The sequence below is a fragment of the Ochotona curzoniae genome, unplaced genomic scaffold (assembly GCF_017591425.1).
Source record: "Ochotona curzoniae isolate NIBS_2020 unplaced genomic scaffold, NIBS_Ocur_1.0 scaffold_2587, whole genome shotgun sequence".
NCBI lineage: Eukaryota > Metazoa > Chordata > Mammalia > Lagomorpha > Ochotonidae > Ochotona > Ochotona curzoniae.
Window position 1 is genome coordinate 16,861,604 of NW_024467096.1, and position 17,187 is coordinate 16,878,790.

Here is a 17,187-nt window from a genome sequence, read left to right on the forward strand (position 1 = left end):
GTTGAAGCCAGAGCTGGCAGTTCAGTCCAGGATCTTCTAGGCTGGGAACAGTAACCCAAGTTCTTGAGGTGTCACCTGCTCCCTCCCCAGAGTGGGTCTGCACTAGCTAGCAGGAGGAGCCAGAACTGGGATTGAAAAGCAGATTCTTTGGCATGGGACATGGCATCTTAACTGCTAAGCCAAACACCTGCCCCTTTTTCTTCATGGGAATGGGGATGATTTGACAGGAGCGTTACCCTCTACGGGAAATGGAGCACACTGTGACGTTTATATCTATTTAATGACTTCCTAGCACGCAAGCAAGGGAGGCAGTTTGGAGGGGCTCAATAACTACAACATCCAGCCAAACATTTCCTCCTTTGCCTTGCTCTCCTTCCACAGACAGCCTCTCCCAGGCCTGAGAACAAGCGCACAATATCTCACCATCAAATCACCAACTGAAACACTAAGTCAGGGCCTGAAAAGCTAAACTCCACCTATAAGAGTCAGCTTAGGGAGGCCTCTGTGGCATCTCCAACTGTAACCCAACTCAAAGCATAGGACCACTCAGGCTGGCCAGTCCAAGTGTGGACCTTTCCTAGCCTAGATGAAGGGTGGCACCTGTGCCACAAGGACAGATGGTGGAACATTCAGCGGAGGCATAGCTCTGATTGCATGACTGTCTACCTCTTCTGTCGCATGAGGTGGGAAACACTCCAGCCCTCCACGTGTCTGTGCACAGGGAGGCACACACTGACTTGCTATAGACCTCTAGAGCAAACAGTCATCGAGGGCAAGCTCACCATCATGTTGGCAAGTCATGGCCTTTGGTTGCTCAATGGGATTTGGGATCCTGGCCTCCTCCTTTCTTTACCTCCATCCATGCTAACAGTAATGACAAGGGTGATTTTCAAAGGCTTCTATTCTAAGTCTGGCTAAAACAGAAGGAAGGCAATCCTTTGTACTGGTACCAATTCTTTCTTCCTCCCCAAAGAGGTCATGAGTGAGGAGACTACAATGAGCACCTGTGCTCAATCAGGAATGTCTTGATCCACGGATGGCAAGCTGGGAGCAGGAATGACTATTACTGAATAATTTGTATCTCAGTCTTGGAATAAAACTGCATCTTTGGCCCAGCACAATAGCCTGGTGGTTAAAGTCATCTCCTTGCATGTGCCAAGATCCCCAATGGGTGTCAGTTCGTATCCTAGCAGCTCCACTTCCCATCCAACTCCCTGCTTATGGCCTGGGAAGGCAGTTGAGGACGTCCCAAGGTTTTGGGACCCTGCACTTGTGTGGGAGACATGGAAGAAGTTCCTGGCTCCTGGCTTTGGATTGGCTCCACTCTAGCCATTGCAGCTACTTGGGGAGTGAACCAGCAAATGGAAGATCTTTGTCTGTCTCTGTAAAAATCTGACTTTCAAATATATATCTATATATGATATATGAAAAAGATTAAATAAAACTGCATTTTGTAAGGAGTCCTGTCTAAACAGAAACTATCTCTTATCAAATAAGGAAGAAAACTGAATGACAATAGAGAAATCTTTCTTTTGACACATTCAAATGAACTAATTTCACATTTGCTTCCTAGCTCAAACTCTCTCCAGATTTCAGCTTTATTTCTGAAACAGCTTAGATCTGTGCAGTTCCCTTTTTCCAAAGAACTCGTTTATCCTAACAATCTAGAATTGTTGCTGTGGAATTCTAAAAATAGTCACCCAGGAGCCTTGAATGTAAACGTTAGAAATTAAAACGCAGAAGAGAGAGGTAGCATTCATGGATTCACAGCTATGGGGACCTTTCTTTAGGAAAAGATTTTGAACAGAAGGAATATTTCTAATTGCCTAAGTGTGTCACCTCCCAGAACTTGTAGCTCGTAGAGAAACCAAAGCATTTTACAATAGTCAGGGAAAAGGTTCGTTCAACTCTACAAAGCTGACTTCAAGAAAAGTCCAGATGAAAACATGGTTCATTCTGGTTTCTAATGCACCTGGCATTTCAAGCAGCATGGGCAGGGTTAGAGTCAGAGACACAGAGCCAGCTGTCCACTCCTTGGGGTGTTTGCTGATTTTCCCCACTGTAGGACCCAAAAGGTAGATTTGTTTGAACCAACACTTGATTCCTTTCCCCTTGACCAATATGGTAGATGTCTATGTGATTTCAAGATCAAAAGTCTTGTTCTCCCAAGAGGATGCTTCCTTCACCAGAGGCTGACATCTGCCATGGCGGACTTCACCATGAAGGGCTGTTCATAGGGGAACACACGCAACCAGGAAGAGGAAATGGGGCATTTTTTCCTGAAAGGAAATAAGCAGCAAAAGGAAACCTTCAGCTTTAACATCCTCTCTAGAATTTACTCCCAGCTGATAGAATTCTCATCTAACCTGGCACTGCAGAGGAACTGGTCCTTGAGACAGGCTTTAAGCACTGGGGCAAAACTGTTATCTGCCAACTTCCAATGTAAAAATCACCACGGAGATCTGACAGGAGTCGAAACAGACCCTAGGGTAATTAGCTTCTCCCCAACCCCCAATCACTGCCTTCTGTCCTTAGCCCCACCTTTCCAGAAGCAGAGGAGACCATGCAAGTGTGTCCAGGGTGCCTTCACTGCCACTCGTTTCCTAGCACATGCAAGCTCCTTGGGAAACATAGCATTAGCTGCTCAGTCTAAATGCAGCCTTAGAACAATTGCCTGGTAGATGTGCTTAAAAGAGGAAACAGAAATGAGAAATAGCCCTAACTAGGTTTTTGGTGTTGTACAGTTTGGGATGTTTTTCTTTTGGGGGGGGTCTTTTTTCATTTTACTTTGTTTTACTTTCCCCCCCATTTATCTCAAAGGTCATCCCAAGGACTCTCAGGTTTGGAGATTCCTTCAGAACTGCTCTTTCACCCACTGGAGGCTAATGTCGGGGCTGCTGGAAGCCAGGTGAGCAGGGACCAGAATGGGGAGCGTGGTGGTGGTGGGCAGCACAGATTCACGGGGTGCTGACGGCGTGCAGACTGGCCTACCACAAGCTGACAGAAAACAGCACGTGATGGGGCCTGTCTGCCTTTGGAGATACTCAGAGCCTAAGGAAGATGCTTTGTTTCTTATTTCAGCAAAACAATGGAAATTGGGAAGCAGGAATGAAGTCTTAAGAACTGTCAAAATATATGTCAAACATTTCTTGTGAAACAAAATTCCACGACCGGTGGAGGAAGAAAGGAATGAAAAGGGAACTGGGGAGTAGCCGGAATGTTCTCCGATTCCATGCATCCCTAGGACTCAGCCAAGCTGTCACCAATTTTCTAGTAAATTCAGACTAGCAAAACTTGGGTTAGAGCCCCCCTACAAGGAAGTGACTTCCAGTCTCCTGTTCTACCTTTTCTAAAAGACCCTTGAGTGTTTTTGCAGGCCATGACAAAGCTTCTGGAGGCACTCAGCTGAGAAGTGTTGATGTAAGCCCACAGCCCGGGGCCCCTCGGGAGAAGGCGGCTCTCCGTGGCTGGCTGGTGGCTGGCTGGTGGCGGAGGCGTCCTCTTACACGGCTGATATCTAGGGTTACCTCCTGAGAGGTTTCAGACTCTCACAAAAGGACAATCTGCCCAGGCCTGTTCTTTTTTTAATAGGGAAGGGAAGACAGACTTGCAAGACCAATTTACAGCAAGGGAAGTATTTCAGGGGAAGAGTAGGAAAAAAAAAAACCCCTACGGCACAACATGAGTGCCAAAAAAAAAAAAAAAAAAAAAAAAAAAAAAAAACTAACCGGCTGGGAGGATCAAGAGGGGAGCGAGGAAGAGCTCTTCACAGTCCTGGGTAATTGCACCTGGCTCAGGCTCCTTACTAGGACCCTGGGTCCTTTTTGGCTCCTCACCCAGCCTTGGGCTAGCCCAGGCAGCCCTCTGGGGACTCCTGGGAGCTGTTAGCAAAGGTGCTGGAGCATGTGTAAGGGGAAACCCTACTGCAGCACAGCAATCCCTAGCACCTGGTCTGGTTGCTGATGGAGGAGGCCGCTTAGTTTGGAGGGGAGGGGGGGTCATTCCGGTATGTCCAAAGATGTTCCTTTTGGGGAGGCAAAGTAGTCCATTCGTGTCCAGAGAGGAAAGGTGGAAGCCACAGCAAGGTTCTCTTGTGACTGAGCCCGAATTTGGAAACTATTATCTGAAAACCTCACTTGTTCAACCAAGGTGAGAAATTAAACAGCAATGAGAAGGAGTGGAGAAAATTCCAGCTTTGTCACTCCCACAATAAAGCTTAAATGTGTGTGTGCTGGAAAGGTGTGGGGTGGGGGGCTCCCAGATGACAGGCTCTGTGGCAGAGTGGGTCAAGTTGCTTCCTGCAAAGCCAGCATCCAACATATGTGCTGGTTTAAGTCCTGGCTACTCCACTTCCAGTCCAGCTCCCTGCTAATGCACTCAGGAAGGCAGCTGAGGATGGCCCAAATCGTTCATCATAGGAAAACCTGATGAAGCTCTCAGCTTTGGTCTGGCTGCTGCGGCCATTTGGGGAGTGAACTAGCACATGGAAGATCTCTTTCTGTCTTTGTGTAACTCTGCCTCTCTTCAACAAAATAAACCTAAAACACAAAAATCAAAACAGGAAGGAAGTACCTATCCTCTTTGGGCCTGAGCTACAGAGAGTAAGTCAGAGAAGAAGGGCAGGCAAAGACCTTCAATGGGAAACTAAAACTGCGCACACACACACACACACACACACACACACACACACACACACACACCCCCACGGGAAAAAGATAAAAGCATAGTGTTCTCAGATCAAGTCTCAACACTTCTCTCTCCTGGGCAAGCTAAACCAGCATGTCCTCTCATCTCCCTCCCTCCAGGCACCCAGGATCTAAAGTGGGAGACAAGAGCGGCGGGCCTGGTGGGGCAGCACAGTCCTCCCCATAAACCCAGGCAGATCAGCCCAGCAGTCGGAGGGTTAAAGCCAGTACTTAAAAGAAAACTCAAACCCCATTAAGCTGGAGCTTGGAGAGCAGGGAGCAGCAGGGAAGCCAAAGGAAACTAATTCTGGAGGCACTCCAAGCTGCCAATCACAAGCATATTTCTAACAGTCCCAGTGTTGTTTGAGTTGGTTGTTTTTCCACAGGCCGCACAATGGGGTCTGGTTATTCATTGAAAAAGTCTGCAAGTGCGCCCCGCCCTCCATTCACAACCAATTTGGAATGCTCCATTCAGGCAAGAGGGGGAATCTGCAGCTTGGCTGGCTGGAGCAGACCTCACAGTGCCCAGCGTCCAGCTGTCGCCTCAGGGATACTTGCTTGCCCAGAGCACAGTGTTTATATAAGACACTGACACACTGCAGGGGCCCCTGCCTTCTCCCAACAGCCCCCCTATCTCTCTAGCCCTTTTCTCCACTCCCCCTGACACTCCCAGATTCAAATGGCCAAGACCCTGGCTGAAATCTGTAAGGGTGTGCAAATCTGAAGTCTGCTAGAAAAGCAAAGCTCTCCAGTGCTGCCCCAAGCAAGACAGACTTCATCGGCAATTCTCCTACTACTACGGGCTGGACTTTCTCTAGCATTAGACCTCTCTCTCAACCGCCTCTCATCACTGGCAACTCCTCCAGGGGACGGGACAGGGGAGGGGGGAGGCAGCCAAGGGGATGGCACCACTAGATTCCTTGGCTGCAGGCCACTTTCACGGGACCCAGAATCTCCAGCATGTCTCTGCAACACCAAAAAGGGAAGCATGTGGAGCTCTGGAGCTAAAGGGTGCCATTTCTTCCAAGACCCGACAAGAACCAAGGCCCCAAACTGACTCAGTTTCCTAGAGACTTTCCCCAAACCTTGGAGAGTCACCCCAGGGGCAGTTGATCTAACAACCAGGCTTTCTCTCAAGGAAAAGCACCCTTCCTTGTTGAGAATCAAACACAGAAGATAGAACTTTAGCTCATGGGTCATTTCCTTCCGCACCACCCCCAACCCCAGACTTTTTTGGCAGAAAAGTCCTGTTTACTCCTCTTGGTGCCTGCCCCTTCCCGTGCCCCCTCCTCTCCAGTGACCTCATTAGATGGTACCATTGGAGGCACCTCCCGGAACTCTGATCACAGAATCCCCATTCCTTAAGCCTCCCGCTCCCTCTGCTGCAATATTCCACCTAGATGCCTCTTCCTTCTAAGAGGGCTGTTTTATTAGCTTAGTGGGGCTCCTCTGCCTTTAATTTCCAAGTCCACTGTCTTGTCCCTACCAACTTACAGTTGCACATGCTAGCAGCCCAGGATCCTGCTGCTACTCCTTTAAGCAGAGCCTCCGCCGATGGAACAATGATAGAAACTGACGACCAAAGCCTCTGTTAAATGAGCTTGATGAGTTCACAAAATGAATTTTTAAAAAAGCAACCTAATCCGGTAATGGCATCAGCATGTCTGGCACTTGTCCAAGAGCTGGGAGCTGGGAGTTGCAACATGACAAGACTCTGAGCTCCTTGGATCTTGAGTGGAGAAGCGCTGTGTGCCAGGGCACAGATGGGGCCCAAGCTGCCTCAAGGGCAGCCGCATGCCCAAGGCGGGGCTGTCAGCCTCTAAGAATGCAAGTACTTTGCCACCATGAAAGCCCGAGAACCATGCCGAGAGAACCATCTCCCAGAAAAGAAGTGCATATCCCACCCTGCTCCCAGCAACATTATTTCCCCCTAGGACTAGAATCCAAACAATGCTACTACCAGAAGGTGGGAATGGCAGACAGCACACATTTGGGCTTGATCGTGTTACCCACGTCCTAATCTTGTAAAACTGAAGAATGCTGACAAGCAGGAGACAAACAGTAATTTCCTGGTTGATGCCAGGATTGTGTTACTTTGGGCACCTATGCAAGTGATCTGCTTGGTGGAGTGATCTGCCTGGTGGATGTAGAAGTCACTCTCCAGCCTAAGTCTTTCCCCCAGATACAAAGGAGTGGAGAGCTTACTAAATTTTATTAGAGCAGAGGGACAGTATGTATAGAAGCGTAAGAGAAAAAGCCACTGTTCTAAGCCAGCCCAATTGAAGTGAGACAACCACACGTTTTGGTACACATCTGCCTCTTTTTAGACCCTTGGCCCTCAGGAGTCCTGGAATGTCCTTTACCACCTCTTGGTGTAAGGTGGTGGGCTGACTAGCCAAGACTGACACCAGGGGTCACAACATCTGGCCTCCCAGTCTCGCTCAGGATTTCTGTCCCTTGCTTCCTTCCTTGCCACCTTCAGTACTACTGGCTCCTGGGATGTATTAACTAAGAGCCTGGACTCCCTCATTCCTCCAAAACTGTTGCAGTCTTCTCTCTTACCTTTCAAAACAAAACCACTTTAGGAGGATCCATTCCAACAGAAATGATCTAGGGCCACACAAGGAACAGTGGGAAGCATTTTTCGGTTTTTCTTACACTCCATCTGGGACCAAGATGAGGTGACCTCTTTCCTCCACGCACACCTTTGCCACCCCCAGAGAAAAACCACTGCCTCTAGAGCATCAACCTCACATTCACACATTTTTTTACACACACACACCAACAGCCAAATAACCTGCTAGTGAGGCAGAAATTAAGAGCAATGGTTTTCAGGCTCTGGGGCTGTCCTAAGAGTTAATCTCATTTCCCCAGCCTTCTAGTGTATTTATGAAAAGTTGATTTTTATCAGCTAATTAGTCCTTAGGAAATCACTTGTACTTCCTCTAATCACTCTACTCTTTTGAAAACATTGATCTAGAAAAGAATACTTCAAGGGGAAAAGGGGGCCATTGTATTTTAAAGCAACTCTCTGTGTTTGGTATGGAGACCATGATGGTAAAGATGTTATCACGCCCTCTCTTCCAGCCTAAGATTTGTTAGTCATTCAGGAGGCTGATAGTATTCACAAATTTGCAACTTAAGTGAATGAGTGAGGTTTCTTTTCTTTTCCCAATAAAAACAATCAACTGAAATCAACATTTTAAAAAAAAACTGTTATTGGAGGGCCAACATTTTGGCATAGTGGTTAAAACTGCTATCCGCAAAGCTCACATGCTGGATCCAGGCTGCTCCATTTCCAATACAGTTGCCTGTTAATGGCCTGGAAAAAGGACCCAATATACCCAAGAGAGGACCCAAGTGCTTGGGCCTCTGCACCTAGGAAACCTGAAAGAAGCTCCTGGCTCCTGGTTTTGGCCTAGTTCAGCCCTCGCTGATTCAGCCATTTTGGGAGCAAAATCAGTGGATGGAGGCTCTCTCTGTCTCTCTCTGTTGCTCTTTCAATTAAATAAAACTTAAAAAAAAATCACCCTGTTATTTATATGGGCAACACGCTAGTATCATATCATTAAGAATCCAAACAGATAAATCAGAAAAATTATCTCACACTGATTCCTACCCTGTGTAGGGTTCAAGATCTTGTTTGGCTTTGATTTGTATCCAAAGCTGTGAATATGTATAGTAGAGATGTGCACATCTAGGTACTGGCCCTGATTTCCTAGCTCTGTGTGCTCCATTTCTTACATGTTTAGTTACACACACATTCACCTGAATATGTGCACATACACACATTCATTTATGTGCACTACACATACACAGCTCAACCTGTATCAGTACACATATCTCAGGTTTCATGACTTTTTCATTCAATAATTTATTTCAAACACTAAAAACTCAAAGCATCAAGCTATTTAGTAAATTGGTCCGGATCACAGAAGGATGAGAACAGGTGTGGCCAGCTCCCCAAGGCTTCTCTGACAGCCATTTCCAGGTCCCTGCAACAGCATGCTGCTACCCCTGCCTCTGCAGCTTCGTGGCAGCATGAGGGTATTATTTTATCATTTCTCCTCTTCATCTTACCTATCCCTTTCCCTGCTTGCCCCATACTGCTACTCAGTCTCCTCAGTTACCTGGCTCTTACACAGGTTGGGCATCTGTAAAATGGTAAGTCTGAAATCTTTTCAGTGCTGCCATCACCTTCAGAAATCTTCAGAGAGGGCAATTCGGTGATGCAGTCAGCTAAGCTGCCACCTGTGACACTGGTATCTTACATATCTCACATGCATTCCAGTTCAAGTCCCGGCCACTCCACTTCTGATCCAGCTCCCTGATAACGTGCCTGGGAAAGTAGTGGAACATGGTGTAAGTGCTTGGACCCCTGCACAAGGGAGTCCTGGATGAAGCTCCTAGCTCTAGGATTCCACCGGGAGCAGCACGGGCTGTGGCAGACTTTCTGGGAGTGAAACAGTAGAAGTCTCTCTCACTCTGTGACTCTGCCTTTCAAAGAAATAGACACATCTTTTTAAAGATGTGGATTTCAAAGAACTTGGGCATTTCAAATTTTCGGATTAAGTATGTTCAACTTACATGTAATAAAGTCCATATAAATATGACAAAATCTGAAAAACTATAAAATCTCAAACAAAACCAAGTATCTTGGTTAAGGGATTTTCAACAATATCACCTCCATGTGTAAAAGATCACCTTTTTAAGGGATTTCCACCTCAACAATCTGGGATCTTTACACCTACTTCAGGGCAATGGGGACATTGTCAGAACTCTGCTCCATGAAAGTTTCACTTTCTATTTCCTTAAATTTGACCTTTCAAATAGGGAATACGTTTGCTAATGTACTGTATATGGCAAGGTGGAGGTACAATCTATGCAATGAACAGCAGGTCAAGCACCTCCACAGACTTGTAAAGAATGATGGATTCGAGTATTCAAATCACACCCACAACTGGATGCCTTTGGGTAGGAAATCCAAGTCTGGAAAATTTACAAAAATCTCTCTAGAGGTTTGAGTTTATGGTGTTTATAAAAGCAAAAACAAACCCCACAAAGCTCTAGTCTTCAAAGCTCATGTTCCAAAACAAAAACTGCACCCACATTATTTTGTATCTCTTTCTGTAGACACACTCTCACCCATGCAAGGTGGAAAATTAATCACATCATTGATAATAGGAAAGGCCATTTCCAGTGGCTTCTGGCAAGATCTGTTACAAAGGTTTCTGATGAATGGGTGAGGTTTATTCTCCTGACTCCTGCAAACAAATGTACATTTAATTTGTAATTCACTCATTGGGTGATTCAAAACAACTCACAAGGTTTCATTAAATCTTAGTTTCTTTCCCTCCTGTAGAATAATCCTAGAGAAAATAGGAAATGACAAATGGAACGGAAGCTGCTCCTCCACCCGAGCCTGGGGGAAGCGCTAGCAGAGCAGTAAAGAGTGGGTTGTCCAGCTGTGGGCGCTGCCAGCTCCCCACCAGCTCCCCGGCAGCAGGCAGAACTGCACTCCAGCACCACAGCCAGCATGGATAACTTAGGTCTGCAGCAGCCCACGCTCGTGTTCTTGACCAAACTCTCACACAAGTCAATCTATCTCCATCTACCCTTCTTCCAATATCCACACCTCAAACAATGAGAATCACAGAAAAAGCAAGAATTATTAAGAGGCTTTTCTAGGCTGCTCAACACACTGCTTTATCCTTAAAAGACAGGAAAGCTCAACCTGAAGAACCTAAAGCAAGAGCAAACAAAGTGTAAAAAAAAAAAAAAAGCAAGCCCACATACATATGTGGTATGCAGAACCATTTCCCCAAACACCTCCATTTAAGGTCTGGTATTTTAATTAAAGAACTTAGCATATCCCATTTGCCAAGTAGGAATTATTTCTAAAGAACCAAAAACACTTATGATTTCTTCATTTTAGCCCATTCCCACACATAAACACCTCTTTAAATATAGATCTCATTTGCTAACACCTTTATAGAACATATTCTGGCTGCAGGACATACAGTCCAGTTTGAAGGTAGCCATCACACCTCCGTGTTCCTTTAGGTTCCCAAGACACAAACCAAAGTGTCATAAAAGCAATTTCAAAAATCTCTGCCAAGAAAGCCACCTCCCAGGCTGCAGTTTATACTGCTCTGAGGGAGAACTGGCCAAACAGCCAACAGGGAACAAAGCTGAATTACAAATCCTGTCTTTCATTGTGACCATGTGTGTCCGCGCACACAGGCGTGCACGCGCGCGCACACACACACAATTTGGGTTATCTTTATTTAGCCTTCCAATGGCAAGCATCCCAATTACTTGAAAGCAATCAAAAGGCAATAATTAAAATTCATTTACTTTCCTATAGAAAACACCCAGAGCAAGCTGTGACAAAGCTAAGGCAACCAAGGCTCTGTGGGTTACAGTTTAATCCCTTTTAAAGTCTCATGGCATTCTGCCTTGGACATGAGGCCTATCATTAAGGAATGTTTAGCTGGGACTTCCGTTCTTTCATTTTTAATAGATTTCAAATACCCAGCTCTTCTTACTTAGACCCAAAGCTACTCCAGACTCCTTCTGGCATTTTTATACCCACACTCCAGAGATAAAACAAAGCTGGGAAGAATCTGTTGGTACAAAATGAGAAATCGAATCCATGCCTGGCTCAGGTGCTGGCTATTATAAACTATGACTAAGAGACATGAATTTCTCTATGATGCAACTCTCCAGAGAGGCAGCATTTTCTCCAGGCCTCTCTTAAACCTGCTCATTCGCCAGTGACTAATGCTCTCTAGAGCAGCCCTGTGCTGCTCAAATTTCATCAGCCATCTCTGTCCTTGATAGCTCTGGATGGACCACAAAAGCTTCCAAACCTGCTGAGGACAGCCCCAAACAATCAAGGTAACGACGGATTCCCCAGGCCGGCCCTGAAAGCCATCTTTTGAGATCCCTTCTTCATTTTATTATCTCAAGTAACAAACATTTATGACCATTCCAAAAAATAGTCTTCACTCTTGGAACAGCAAAGTCAGGTGCACTACTACAAGAGAAGTGACAGCCAATCAGGTTGCTCTGTGGCCACCTTGATCAGCTTAGAAGTAGAAATGAATTGGACAATAGGCTGGGTAAGACCATAATTAAGTGGAATTTTCCATTAACTCTTTTCTGTACCTTTAATAGAAAGAAAAACCTCAGGTTCATGATTGCATCAACAACTAGACTTACAACAAACAAAAAAGATAATGTTTAATCAACAGATGCTTGGTCCAACATGATATATTTGTATGAGTTAAACTCACTTTCACTTTGAAGGATCACCAATACACTACAGGTCAAAAGAAATGTAAGACACAATTAGGTTTGGCCAATCTTACCTGCAGAGGAGTGGAGACACTTTAGGACTCATTTCAGAAAGGAATGAAACAGGTTTTCCAGGTTAACTCCGTCTGGTCATAAAAAACTACAGCTACGTACACCACTGCCCAACTCTGCTAGTTCCAGCTGAGACGACTATCCTAGACCTGGCTGATCCACACCAAACGCGTATTTTAGAAAAAGTCCGCCAGCCAGTCCCATGAAGCTACTTACAGTTATCAGACTGGAAATCTGGGACAAACTGTTCATCATCAGGAACTTGTGCTGGAAAAGAGATTTTTGTTGTTTTAATTTTAGACGTTCAAATCTCACTGAAAAGCACAGTGAAATGCTTGAAGACGGAAAACAATAGCCAAGGAACTTGCCTTCAGCCAACCAAGCCTCTTGAAGTTGACTGAGATCTTGAAACAACTCTGCAATTAAAAACAAAAGACACCAGAATGAGAATGCTTCTACTGCTGGGGAGAAGAGGGCAGGGGAGCAGGGCTGGAAGAAGCCACAACCCAGGAGAGGAATGCTTCGCTACCTTCAGAATCATGAGCCAGGTCTGTGTCCAAAAACTTCCTCTTCCTGTCAATCACAGGTCGCCCTCGACACTCCTCAGAGCGGGACTTCTGAAAGAGGCCCACAGTGAAAACGCGAATCTGGCCGACAGGTCCCAAGGGGTCCACGCTCTGAACCCACAAGGGAAAGATGCATAACTGAACAGGGAGGACAAAACAAACAGAAAGCTGCCTAAACTTACCCCTGGGACCATAAAAGGGACTTGCTGATCGTAAAATCCATCCATGATGCTTCCAGCGTCTCTAATGTCACTGTGAAAGGTTTCAGCATTGAGTACTTTCTGGGGGAAAAGAAATCCTCCAGTTACACGAATTTGTTAGTTTTAACTTGTGTGGGGGGCTGGGGAGAGCGGGGAGAGAAATAAAGCAATTTTAAGGCCTGTGCAAAACCATTCCACTTACGTGCTTAAAAGGCACGTGTATGGTTTGCCGGTCACTGGGAGGCTTGAGGAACAGGCACGCTTCAGACTAAAGCCATTTACTCACTCATCATTTGCTTTCTTCATTAGCAAGCCTCTACATTTGTCACTGCCTGTCCCTTACCCCAAAAAGATTTTAGCTCATTATAAAAGGGTGCCTTTCAAGATTCTCTTCTCCGAAAGATCCTCCAGGGTAGGGTTTTAAAAAGAGATAATTTAATTTCTGACAGCTCAGTGACAGGAAGTAGAAAAACTAGGTTTAAAGGATACCAAGTTATTGGCAATTAACAACCTGACATACATGGGGTTTCTAAAAGTCTTTTGTAGGTCAGTGGTAAAATGCTATACACAGTTCCAGGTGGAAATTCATCAGAGGTATGCTTCTCTTCACATACAAGTCTTTATTTAAAAACCCAAACCTTCTGCCCAAGCAGGTGTACTCTTGCAGTGTCTATAATGTCACAAATTATCTCCATGACAACTTAGTTTTCTGTGATATCAGCAACTTCCAAAAAAAAAATCAGAATGAAATATCTATAAAACATAATAAATGAAACTAAATTTTACTGCACATATTTCTAAGTGCAGGTCTACCAAAAATCATTAATAAAAATAAAAATAGGCAAACCTTAAAGCAAACCATCCCTGGCCATAGTTCAGGTTTGTTTCTTACAGTGAAGTCAATATTTCCAGACATATTAAAATAAATAAATTCATTTAGCACTGGGGGAAAAAAATGTTTAGCGCTGGGGGAAAAGACTGGAGTCCAAAGGGAGAGGAGAGAACTTTCTCTAATTTGGGAGTAATAAAGTAATAATTTTGTAAAAGTACCAGCTTTTAGACCCTGTTCTATTCTGCACATGAAAAAAAAAAATGGGAGAATGCGTTAATTCCACTCTCCCTAGCTCTAAGAAATGCAGAAGAGATAATTGCCTTTGTTTAACTTGCACACAGATTTTAAGCAGGGCATTTTTTTCTCAGTGGGCATTTCCATCCAATTTGTTTTTCATACTGTGTGGAGCATATCAAATTTTCAGGAGTGAGCAGGACCCGAGAAAATCCTTCACCGCCAGCCTCCTCCTCAGCACTTTGGTCCAAGTAATCAGATATTTTCAAAGTCAAGGGAAAGAGGAGCAAAATAGTACTCAGTGCCCAACTTCCAGGGGCAGTGTGCCCGGCTGCCTCACAAAGGACACAGAAAGCCTTCAGGATTTAAAGCCTCCTTCTCAGACGTCACCGACCAATATACAAAAATGTGAGAAACCTCAGGAGTGAGCGAAGGGGCATCAAATAAACAAGCAAAAAATCAGAATTGTGTCTCCTTCGGTGTAAAGCGGGGCAGGCACCCCCGCCCCCAGCAAAAGAATAGAAGGGAGACTCTGTCTCAACATGCATTACTTCACCCAGAAGGACGCAAATGTATTTTTAAAGATGTAAAGATTAAAAGAGAGGGGAAAGAAAAAGAAACCTGCCCTTAGGCAAACCAAAAAAAAAAAAAAAACAAAAACAAAAAAACACCAGCTTGGAGAATCATTTTTGGAAAGCGGAGTTCAAGGGCTAGCAACATTGTGCTCAAAGTATTTGTTTTCAACCCGAAGGGAAGGCTTGAGCCGGCGCCGGAGTTTCAACCACTTCCTTTGTGCCCCACCACACACACACCCCGCGCCCCCTCCCCGAGGGGCCCCCAGGAAAACTTTCACGCAGCTCTGCGCCGCGACCCAGCTCCTCCCCCGCGGCGCGCAGCGGCCCGGTTTTATGAATGGGAGAGCGAGCCGCGGCCGCCACCTCAGGTAGAGACTGTAACTGGATCCCTCGCTGCAGGGCCCCATTCACAAAACAAGACACACTTCCACCCGATTCCCAGCCTTCCCCATTCATGAAAACTCCTTCGGCGGCGCCCCCACCCCCACTCCCAACGCACGCCCAAGCCCAGCCTCCGACGCAGGCCCCCCTCACCCCTCAGCTTTTTTTTTTTTTGGAAAGAAACCTCAATGCTCCATTCACAAAAAAGAGAGAGAGGAAAAAAAAAAAAAAGGAAGAAACCGCAGGGAGCAGCGAGCCCACGAAAGAAACCCGCTTCATTCATAAAGTCGTCGACATTCACCAAACGAGGTGCCGCGAAGGCAACCCACCCAGCCCCTCACCTAAACCCACACCTCCCGCTCCCTCTCCCGCACCTCCTCCTCGACCGGCAGCTCGGTTCCCTCAGGGCCCCCTCCTCGGAAAACGCTGCCAGTCTCCCCAGCCAGCCCGAGCTCCGTCCCCTGCCCCCCACCTCGTCCCCCAGGCTGCTGTTCCGGGGCTCCCCGGATTTTGCTCCGGAGTCGCTGCGCAGCCCGACGCCCTCGGCTCCCGGAGGAAGGATGGGGGTGGGAGGGGGAGAGAGGGGGCTGGGTGTCCACTTTCCACAACCTGAAACTTGCAAGGCCTGCGCAAGTTCCTGGCCGACCCCCAGCGCCACCCCACCCCAAGGCTGCACCAGCCTGTGTCACCGACCCCTCTGGGTGTTCCGCGGGATGCGGTGGGGGGGACAGCGGCTCCCACAGACACCACCGCCACCCCCCTCCGACCGCGAGTGCCCCCTCCTCCCGACTGCACAGCTCCGCCGAGCGTCTCTTCTCGCGAGCCTCCATCCCCCTCGGGGCTCAGCTCTCCGGAGACCGCACGGCCCCGCAACTCGGCGCTCCCCCATCTCCACCCCGGAGCCCCCCGCACCTCGCGCTCCGGCGCGCCTTCCCCAGCGAGCTGCGGAACCGTTAGCCGCCCCCGCCCGACGCCTCCCAGGAACCGGACCGGGCCGGGCCGCAGAGAAGCGGGGTTCGGAGGCGGGGAGGGGAGGGGTGTCGCTCAGTCCCCGAGGGAATCACCTCAGACGTGCACCCCGACTTCGAGGGTCCCGAAACAACCCGCCAACTCCCGGCCAGCTGGGCTTTTCGGACGCGCTCTGGGATGCCTCCTCCGATGCGCCCCCCACCTCCTCCCCGCAACGCCCCCTCACCTGAGGCAGCCGCTCTCCTCCCCTTGCAGCGGCCCGGGCGGCGCAGGCGCGCTCACGCACGCGCGCACCGGGCCTGGGCGCCTAGGCGAATGGCAGAGCCGAACCGCTCGGGAGACTGAACCGCTCGGCACACCAGCGGCTGGACTCTGCGCCGCAGCTGCCAACCAGACTGGAGCCACTGGCCCGGCCCCCCACGGCCCACTGCTTCGCCGGCCGCCATTGGCCTGCGGCCCTAGCCCACCCTTGTTCCCATTGGCCCGAGGCCGTTCCCGCGGCTGTCCATCATCTCTTGTTTACCCTGTCTTCGGGCAAATCCAGCTGAACCGCCCCATCAACTCCGGCTCCCATTGGCCAACAAGTGGATGTCTCTCCACCCCGCTCCGGGGTCTGTTTTACATAATTTATGCACCGGGGGCCATTGGCCAATCAGCATCGAGTTGTTTATATAATGAATGTAAGGACGTTTTTCATTCATAAAAAACGCGACCTGAGGGGGAAGCTTAGCTGAGTCAGTGAAGCACTTAAAGGGGCCGAGGCCGGGCGGAGCCGCCGTTACTTCCCTTTCTCGCAGCTCTCCCGACTTTTTTTTTTCCTCCCTGTCTTTCCCCATTCACACCCTCGCTTCTCCCTCCAGCCACACCGAGGCCGGGATAGGGTCAACTGGCGCCAGACCCTCGCAGCTGCAAGTCACCCAGCAAAGTTGGGGTTTTAGAACCGGGCGAGAGGTACTGGTCATTCCGCACACACTGAAAACTCGCCCACAGGAACACGGGGCTCGGAAGCCTGCATGAGAAGCAAGCCTTCCGAGGGGCCTGCATGTCCAGGGGGGCCAATGCAAGCAGTAACTCTTCCCCCACGTCGGGGTCTGAGATTTTACTGACTGTCTCCTGCGGCCAAGGCCCAAGGCCCAAGCCAACCGTGCCGGCTCCGCCCCGGGTGGTTCTGGAGCCGCCGACCGGAGGGAGACTCCGTGGTGCCTCAGCCCACTGAGCAGCGGATCCCTCAGGCAGGCGCGGAGCTCCAGCGCCTGTCTTCGCTGGCTCGTTGGCCCGCAGCAGGACTGGATGCAAGATGGTGTTTGAGGGACTTAGGTCCCTGCAGCTGGGCAGCACGAGGGGCGGTTCTGCTGGCTCTCCACCCCCGGGCAC

At 48.1% G+C, this 17,187-nt stretch overlaps 1 protein-coding gene across 1 annotated transcript in view; it reads right to left on the reverse strand.

Moving 5' to 3' along the window:
• The window catches only part of ETV5 (ETS variant transcription factor 5), a 54,338-nt gene extending 41,418 nt beyond the window's left edge, over nt 1–12,920 (reverse strand). Inside the window, exons 1-4 of the mRNA XM_041002981.1 lie at nt 12,805–12,920; nt 12,586–12,673; nt 12,425–12,472; nt 12,273–12,323 (exon numbers count right to left, since the gene is read on the reverse strand). Coding sequence (XP_040858915.1) covers nt 12,273–12,323; nt 12,425–12,472; nt 12,586–12,673; nt 12,805–12,849 — 232 coding nt within the window. The 5' untranslated portion in view covers nt 12,850–12,920. The remainder of the gene's footprint in view (nt 1–12,272; nt 12,324–12,424; nt 12,473–12,585; nt 12,674–12,804) is intronic.
• Between the last annotated feature and the right edge of the window lie 4,267 nt (nt 12,921–17,187).